The sequence below is a fragment of the Scardinius erythrophthalmus genome (assembly GCF_964197995.2).
Source record: "Scardinius erythrophthalmus genome assembly, chromosome: 3".
In the NCBI taxonomy this organism is placed as follows: domain Eukaryota; kingdom Metazoa; phylum Chordata; class Actinopteri; order Cypriniformes; family Leuciscidae; genus Scardinius; species Scardinius erythrophthalmus.
In genome coordinates, this window is record NC_138223.1 from 57522105 (window position 1) to 57532104 (window position 10000).

The window sequence follows — 10000 nt, forward strand, 5'->3', positions numbered from 1 at the left end:
ACATAACTACTTTTATAGGTAGTTTATTTAAGTTTAAACATATTTGACAACGTATTACCTACACAAAAACAAGTAAATCAACTAATGGTCAAGGCAGCGTCTGGCGCGAGTGATTTCAATGTTAAGTCAATGTAAAGACGCATTTACGTGCGTCTGGGGGTCTTGCGGCGCGAATGAGGCGTCACGCACTCCGCGTGTCAATTTCGCTTCAAACTTTTGCTTTTGACGCACAAATGGATTCAAAATGTTCAAGAGTCCAACTAGACGCGGTAGACACGAATCCGACACCGAACACTCCGAGCGAGCTGTGCTGTGGTAAACATATAACTTTTCCTTGACATGAAACGGTAAATTATCAAACCAGTGGAAGCCTGCAGTGCATGAAACTGCTGTATCTAACCTACCTTATTCATGCTATATCTATTCAGTCAGTACAGTAGACTACACTTTAGTAATGTATGTTTCTGTTTAACATTAACGCCTTCTTCCTGTGACCTGTCCCCACTCACAAAGCAGACAGCCGCGCCTCTGCCACCGCGGGCGTTTTTTCACATTCGAATATTAATTTTCACCTTCGAAATTCTGCTACTTTCACTCCACGTGCAAATTTGTTTTGTGTTTCCCATACACTACGAATGTGTTTGAGTGAGTGCAACTTTATGAAGCCAGGGGAAGACACCAAACTTGTCAATAAAGGCATAAAGAATAAATGGCGCTGGTCTTGGATAGAGGAGGTGGGTAGAGACGAAAAGTTGATGGAAAAACTCTACAAAGCGGAGCTCTAGAGCAGGGGTCTTCAACACGGCGCTTGCGAGCTACGAGTAGCTCGTGGCCTGATTTGAGGTAGCTCGCCAACAGGCCGTTCACATATCGCGTCTTTTGCGCGCTCAAGTTCGTTCAAATGCAGGCGCGCGGAAAGCGCACTCATAATTGAAGCGCTCGTTTTTTCCAGGCGTTTTTCGATGGTGGAAATCCATTAGCCACTAAAACTTCTTTGTCGTTGTGGAGAGCGCAGTGCATGGTTGCATAGCAACGACAGACGCCACGGTGAAATCGGACCGAATTTTACTATTAATAATAAAAGATAAGCTAAAGTGCATTGTAAATGTCAGTAATTTATCTTTTTTTTGACTCATTCTTTTTATAAAAAAAATTTAAAGTCTGAAATATGTGAGGTTTATCTTTTTATTAAATTTTTTTTGTCAAAACTTAATTTGAACTTGTACTTGTTAGTATTTAACATGTTGCAAGACACTTTTAAAATAATTTTTAAGGTTATTATTTTAATGTTTATGTAAACAAAAAGTGCATATTGATGCTAATTTTATTTGTTATTTGCTGGTTTTCAACATAAAACTTGGTGAACTAGTGTAGTATTAGTACTTTCTGAACAGGATTCTGTGATAACCGTGATCATTTTTGTCACTATAATCATGAAATGAAGCAAATGTTCATGCCATTTCATCTCTAGTTATGATCAACTAAAATCAACTAATTATGTGTTTTTTACAGTATAATATGCAAAGTACAATTTTCTATAAAAAAAATGAAATCTGATTCTGTACTTTTGTCTGATACGTTGTTGGGTGTGGAAGGTTACTAATGTGATTGCTTTAAATGTAAATTAAATTACCGGTAATGCTTTTTCAACTACTGAATTCATTGAAATAAAATGAATTCTTTGATTTGAATATTTTTTGGCAATATGTCGTGTAGGTCTTAAATTTCAATCTTTATGGTCTTAAAATGTCTTAAAAAGGTCTTAAAGTTGACTTACTGAAACCTGCTACTGTAATATAGGCTTGTATTGGGTTTGTTCATCTCATGTCTGAATGATGTCCATTTATATCCACAAAAGTCACCAGAATCTATCATTTAACGGACTATTTATCAAAATGTTCTCCCAGGGAAGCACACCTGTGGATCTCGTTTGACAATTATGTTGATCAGGGCATATATCTTGGCTTAGGGGCCTGCTTACCTCCCAGGGAAATAAGTTCAGGCTCAGAATTTTTTTCTACTATCACCCCTGAGTGTAGACAGATACAGGACATGTGCTCCTGTCAGGGGGATCTATGAACCCTGTTCCCGGGGACGGGGTTTATTCTGTGTGTGTGTGTGTGTGTGTGTGTGTGTGTGTGTGTGTGTGTGTGTGTGTGTGTGTGTAAGCAGTCTCACTCGAACCGGCGTCTCCGGCGTGGAAGGTTTACACACGCAGCTCTTACTGGCCTACGTACGTTACATTACTTTCTCATCCATATTTTAGGCACATTCTTTTGTGTAATTTGTACGCAAAAGTGTGTTAAATATGTCAAAACGTCTATGAATGTGACCAACCATAGTTCCCTGAGAAGGGATCGAGACGCTGCGTGGAGAATCAGACGCTCTGCGGGATTGAATCCAGAATTGTGTTTGTAATTCAAAAAACTTTGTATTATTGGTAAGTGACTTCTGTGAGCAGATGAGCAGATTTAGATGGTCATCGATCACGAGCCTCTCAATATACGCCACTTACTGGATGAACAACTGCACATGTAATATTGATCTGAGTCTCAATGATTTTATTATGTGAGAAGAAAGAGCATGTGGAGCGAGACGAGAGTCGCGAACGGTCAAGTGTAGTATGAAGTACAGCTACATACGAGCGATCAGTACAGCATTTATAACGTTTGTCATGTTAGCATGAACCCTGGTGAGAAACAAACATGCTAAGTATACTTGCAGCCAGACTAATTTAGTATATTTCAAGTGTGTTAATGATTGGTTAACTTGAAGTGTGCTATTTAGGAACAACTCATTTTGTACTAAGTATATTTTAGTTGTAATTAAATTGTTGTAAAGCACAACTTTAAGTGTGTTTAGTGTACTTTTGTGTGCTAAATTGGAACGACTTCAAGTATACCTTGAGTAAATGCATGTGTAGGGACTAATTACATGCTTGATTAGTGATATTAAAGTGTACTTTATTTGTGTTACGTAAAGTACTTTACAAATTCATTACAAGTGTCTTCGAAACATACATGAAAATAGGTACAAGCATGATGCTTATATCCTTTTAATATATTTAAAGATAGTAAACAATTTTTTGGTATATTTGCAATGCACTATTGAAAAAGGTAATATATTTCAAATACAATTAAGTAAATTGTTTGTCACTATAGGGAATGATGGGCGTGTAATGGTGTTCTTCTTGTAGGCCGTGATGAAGCCAGGGGCTTGAGTTTAGCTGTTGTCCAGGTGTGAGCTGCGGTTCCTGGGGGAAACGCTCCTGATAAATCGTCTGATATCCCGTCTCCTGGGATCAGGGAGTATTTTTGTAGCACCATCGATGGAGACGGAGCCCGCAGGGGGTTCACAGCACTGGTTACTGCGAAAAAAAATTGAGACATAGATCATAGCAGGGGAAAAAAAAGACGACCAGAGAGAGAGAAACACAATGAGAGAAACGGCACAGCCCTTATTGCAGCGTTGCCATGGCGACAGCAAATACAGCCACACAGACCGATCGATCGATGTGTGTGTGTGTGTGTGTGTGTGTGTGTGTGTGTGTGTGTGTGTGTGTGTGTGTATCTGTCTGAAGAGATCTTGCATTACTGATCCTAAAAATTCCAGTCGTAATGATCGCAGTCACACTGTACTGTAACACTGAATCAGATTTCAGACCTGTCATTCACATTTAGCTCAGCTTTAGTTGTTACTTTAGACTAGGAACATATCATTTCCTCAGTCTCTTCTCGACTTTATGCAAACTTAAGTGTAAAATGAGGTTTAGTGTCGTCTGTCTTGAGCGTCTAAAAATATTCAGGTTTAAGCTGGATTTAGTGCGTAAATCATGTTGTTTACACTTTTTATACTTAATATTGCATTTTGGATGCTTTCATTTTGTGATTATACTGGCTGGGTTTACAAAAGTTATAAAATTAACGGCATATCTTTACATATTCTGATACAAAGCTCTCCTCTTTCTGTAATGTAATGTATTGCATGTATCTGTGATGATTATATTGTTATATACAAACAGAGATTAAACACTCGCTTCAGGCACACCCCACACTTTATTAAATATCAAAAGAAACAATTTAAAGCACAAAGCTTATTGCAGTTTATTGGACGGGTGGCGTGAGTCTCAGAGCGTCAGGCGAAACACAGTAAACACTGTCGTGTTCTCTAGCATTCGGATGCTGGTGTTCGGGAACACACTTGTGTATGTGAGACGCTTCTGGAGGGAAATAAACCCAATCATTCTGATCACACACTTCGGCTCCGGCGGGGGGCGGGGGCGAGGGGGGGGGGACTTAGGCTATGTCTGTATTACTTTTTTCGTCCCTGAAAGCGGGGAAAATAGTCAAGTCACTTTTATTTTTTATTTCCAACAATGCAAATTCAAGATGCACTGAATCCGGTAAAACTCATTTAATGTTTGCAAGGTCTAATAAAGGAAACAAAATCCCCAGTGTTAAATCAACACTGCTTAGAGCACATATACATAGTGTTAAAGTAACACTGAAGCAGTGTTAAAGTTAATGAGATAATTAAGTGATTCATTGAGTGGTGATTGAGCATTAGTGATGAACACCTGCTGTTAACAAGCAGAATCACTGAAGGAAAGAGAAACAAAAGAACTACAACTGACTTCCATTCACAGTCACATTAAATCAACTGAAGAGAAAAGAAGACATTAAATCTGTGAAGATCTCAGCAGAGGAGGATTAAACAACTCCACAAACAGCATTACCAGCTTCACTTATTACTAACCAGACTGACTTTATTTCTGTCATATGAACAGAGGTTAAGATGCCAATGTTTTGAAATGTTTGGTCACCATTATGGTGTTTGCTAAATGACAGTGATTCGGCTCTGTCTATTAAACCTTTGATAAAATCACAGTTAACATTCAGATCTGTGTTCTGATCCAGAGAGAGCCGCTGCCATGTATAGATATTAAACTCAAACAGCCTTCTCTACCACACAGTATCATTATTTCTGTCTTTCAATCATTCATTTTATCACAGAAGTATTGGCATAAACGTTATAGTTCGGATATAAGCTCTGGTGTCTACTGTAGTGATAAAAATAGAGTAAATCACCTTATGAAATTAACTTAACACTTCAAATATTTGTATCAATTACATTATTACACCAGTAGGTGGCGACAAGTGACTGTTAACATTTTTATTTGTCAGGAATTCATTGAAGAGATTCGTTTAAAAAACACTGATTCATCTAGTAATGAGTGAGTCATTGAATCATTCATTCAACCAATTTTAAAAAATAATTTATTTAGATTCAGAATATATTACAGTTTTTTTCGATTGCTAAACGACAGTGGGCACAACTGGAGTCACATGTGCAAAACTCTAACTCCAGTCTGCACAGCAGCAGTTCATGTGGACCAAACTCTAGTTCGTTTTTCATTGCTTGAACACAGTTTTAAAAACTCTACACACTTATCCCCATGACTTTAACCACAACCTGCACAACACTGTGGATTTACAGCACTTTGTTCAAATGCTAACACACTGCTGTCAAAACTGTGAACCACACATTCAAAACAGAATAGATTTCAGCCTTGTGCCTTTCAAACACTGCTGACTGCAATCTCAGCTGAAAGGCTCCCATACACAAAATAAATATATTTGAAATATATTTTTGGAATATATGCAAATATTCGAAATTGGCCCAATAAATATATTTTAGTTAAATATATGTAAATATATTTCACACTTACTGTAACATCATATATTTTTGTTATATTTCAGAATATATTTCAAAATGATAAATATAAGTGACCAACAATGCAAATATATTTCAATGTATTTGGAATATATGCCACATATATATATTTCAATATATTGTTTTTCTGTATGGGTGGAGGTGGAAAGTGTTTGGTCACCACCCACATGACCAAAGGTCTCTTTTGGAAGCCATGTGTGCCGGATGTGAGGACACGACTGCCAGGGATGGATAAGGCACTCCAGAAGGTTCTTCCCCAGGTGCATGGCCAGAGAGAACATTAGATGTGATGTTGATGAAAACCTGTGGCCTGATGCTAGAGAGAGGCAGGATTAGCCCCTCAATTATTTGTTCGAATTACATTATATTACATTACATTACATGTTCGTATGTACTTTTAGTTTCTACCTTTTTTTTTCTCATTACTGTAATTCCGTAAATTACTACAGACTATTGAAGCAAACTGCTAATTTTCATTTACCTTAAAGAATTGTTACCGGTATGTTCTAAAAAATTAAATAAATCATGTGAAAAAAATGTCACTCTTTTCTTTGAAGAAAATATTACTTTGTATGAAGTCACTGAAATTGTTCAAACTGTAAAGATGAAAAGTTTGTATTTTCTGTATTGGTGTTTGATGCTAGTGTTTTTCCTCTCAGTGTGTTCTGAGTGACAGTGTGTGTGATCTCAGTGAGGGTTGTGCATAGTGTTTGGCTGCACTGAGCCTGTGTTGAGCCGTGTGTTCAGAGTTGTGTTGCTTGGAGTGAGTTTTGCAGGTGATGTGAACTGTTTAGCTCAGGTGACTGTTGGTAGTGCAGACTGTAGTTAGAGTTTTGCACATGTAGCTCCAGTTGTGCTCACTGTCGTTTAGCAATCGAAAAAAACTGTAAATAATTCATTTATTTTAAATAAACTGCAGCAATTAACATTTTGTCAGAACCTCTAGTAAATCATGTTATTTTGTTTAGTTGTCTGTTCAGAATCGTGTAGCTATGATGGTGATAATAGATTATGACAGAATTTTTACAAACCATGGACAATGTTAAAGTCTGTCTATATATATATATATATATATATATATATATATGTATATACTCTGTATGTACAGTAGAGGATAAAAGTGATGTCCGGCATACTTTACACTTTATTTAAATATTATGAAAAACTTGTTTGAAATTTTGTAAGCATATTGTGCAGTTGTTGTGCTTGGAGTCGATTGTTTTATTTGTGATAATATGAATTGTGCGACATCATTTTTGTCCAGACTGTCATAAAAAGACTGCCATCTTGCAAAAACAAGAGACAACCAATGAAATATTAATAACTTATAATGCTGTAGTAAATGTTTGCTTTTTCTTATGAGCTTTTTTTATGATTTTTTTTTTTTTGCATTGTCCTCTAAAGGTCTTGTTTAAATGAGGAATGAGCTGTATATGACAGTGTGAAGGTGTTTTCTTGTTCCTGAGGCTGCAGGTCTGCGTTCAGGCCTCTGGCGTGATCAGCCTGTGGCGTGACGTGAACGTAATATTGAGCCGCTCGCTCAACTGGTGTTCCCTCTGATGTTATGATCATCTCTGCAGAAAACACCTACTGCTATGACAGTTTTGGAGCCTGATGATCAATAGATGCGTCGATAAACACAGCCATCATAATAAGCCCTGACCTTCCTCACAGCACTCTAAAAACACTGGGTTTTTGGGTTGTTTTCAACCCGGGGGCTGGGTAAATATAGGACAGGACAAATGTTGGGTTAATTTTACCCAGCAAATTGGGTTGTTTATTGAACATAGTTGATTAATTTTTTCTATAGTACAATTTTTTTTTTCCTTTTCTTTTCTTTTTACTTTATACATTAATTCATGTCTACGGATTCATTTAAATCCTCTAATCTTTAAAAAAAAATACTCGATACATTGACTGGCTTGCATGATAATTCCTTTATTTTCAATCGTGTTTCAGTGTGTATATTTTCAATTCAGTATAGTATATTTTATATAATTTTTAATATATATATTTTTATATATATTGCCAACATTTAAGCGCATTTAACAAATATTAGAAGTAAAAATGTAAACATTTAGAAGTAATTCAAGTGTAATTGACCATGTTCAGCGGGGGAACTTCTGACTTCACACACCGCCCTGCGTTTCACTCATAGAAGAAATATGCGGCGACAGGCTCCACAAACTGTCCATAAACAATCAGTGTAAAAAGACGTGTAAAAACTACCCAAACACTGGGTTGTTACATCTGACCCTGGATCTGAGTAACACAAAAACTACCCAAATACGGAAAAAATAACCCCAAAAAAATAACCCAAGATTTTTTAGAGTGTGCAGTTACAACTCATTATCCTCAGTGTTTGTTGATCAGTGTGTGAATGAAGTGAAAATAAGAGATTATGATGAGCGGCGACGGCTTAGATCAGAAACAGAAAAGTCACTGGAGTTTTAGTATTAAAGGGGTGGTATAATGCCCTTTACACAAGATGTAAAATAAGTCTCTGATGTCCCCAGAGTGTGTGTGTGTGTGTGTGTGTGTGAAGTTTAAGCTGAAAATGCTCCACAGATAATTCAGAGCTGACGACACACACACGTTTAGCCTTTTATGTACAAACTGGAGTCAGAAAGATGGAGAGACTCAAGAAGTGACAACATGTAGACAACATTTCTGAATGGTTAGTTGGTGAATTTATGAAGCTTATGTGTAGTTATCTTTTAGTCATTGATTAGCATATTCTGTCTTGATAATCTATAAATCGTGTTCCTGGGGGCGGGGTTTATGTAAATATTGGGGTTGGTGATGTCACTAACCCGGGAGGGATGTGGTGTAGTCCCTACCAGCCGTTTGTTGTAGTCCTTAAAAAAAGATTTCTCCCTTTGCTTTGAACTTTGAGCGTTGTAACTTTGCAGGTGTTGTTTATGCTCAAACAGCAACATTACACACTAACTAAAGTTAGAAAAGTGAAATCATAATCACCCACCCCTAAATCAAGTATTTGCGTGTTCGGCTGTAACCTAAAACAGTGATCCAGCGATGTGGCAGGAGTTCTGAGTTTTACTCTCATCTCATTCATGTTCATCTTCTCTGTGTATCCCTGGAATGAATCGACTCAGTCCTCTGAACTCCACACACACACACACACACACACACACACACACACACACACACACACACACACACACACACACACACACACACTGTCTCTCTGTTAACTGCCTCTCTCTCTCCAGGTTCATCTGACTCTACAAGGAGACTGTCCCGCCGCTTTCACCTTGTCCGTTCCTCTGTCGTTATAATGGCGCTGTCACCGTGGTTACTGTGGATGTGCCCTGTGTTGCTTAGCAACATTGCTCCCTCTGAACAAGGTAAGCTAGTTCTGTGGAGAGGCCCGGTTCGGCCCGTGCGATGTGAGTGTGTATCGTGTCTGCAGTGTTGGGGAAAGTGACTTATTGCGATACTCACCCCCCAAAAAATAACTAATTGCGTTTTATGAAAAGTAATGTGTTACATTACTTTTGCGTTACTTTTTTCTCACTTGGGCTGAGCTTGCTTGTTTGTTTTTCAATAATAAAAGTTATAATTTTGGTAAATGTTTAGACCCTTTCACAGCTAAAGTGAAATGAATAATCCTCAGACTGAAGGAAATGCAGATTCACTCCTGTACAGTAGAGGGCGCCGCTCAAACAAACTTTTCAGCTGCTGTTATTCTGGATTAAAGAACAATAGGATTCAGGAGAAGGAAGTTCAGCACTCTTATTTATAAATCTAATCTAAAGTCATTTTTGCTTATTAGTATGGTTGAATTAGATCATTGAAGGTCAGCAGCAAAGACATTGGGCAATAAAGTGAGATTAAATACATAAAGTATATTTGTGTATTTTAAATATAGTTAATTCTAAAAGTTTTGCGTAGAATACTGAATGTTTTCGTGTAAGTTAGATGAGTAAATGCGCGTTCACATTTAGTCTAGAACTAAAATAACCATCATGTTTACACACACACAAACACACACACACACACACACACACACACACACACACACACACACACACACACACACACACACACACCTCCTCACTTTATTTCTCTCAACATGAGGACAGGAGAGCTGTCAGTCAATAAATGTGAAAAAGTAACTTAGATATTTTGTTGTAAATCGAAAAAGTAATGTGTTACTTCACTACTTGAAAAAGTAATCTGATTACGTAACTCAAGTTACTTGTAATGAGTTACACACAACACATAACAAGGTAAGCTCTGCATC

The 10000-nt window shown here is 37.4% G+C and overlaps 1 protein-coding gene across 3 annotated transcripts in view; it reads left to right on the forward strand.

Moving 5' to 3' along the window:
• Positions 1-10000, forward strand: part of LOC308687457 (adhesion G protein-coupled receptor L1) — a 69172-nt gene that overhangs the window by 9644 nt on the left and 49528 nt on the right. For all 3 annotated transcript variants that reach the window (XM_081360019.1, XM_081360020.1, XM_081360021.1), the window contains exon 2: positions 8967-9101. In XM_081360019.1, the coding sequence (XP_081216145.1) occupies positions 9032-9101 (70 nt within the window). In that variant the 5' untranslated portion in view covers positions 8967-9031. The remainder of the gene's footprint in view (positions 1-8966; positions 9102-10000) is intronic.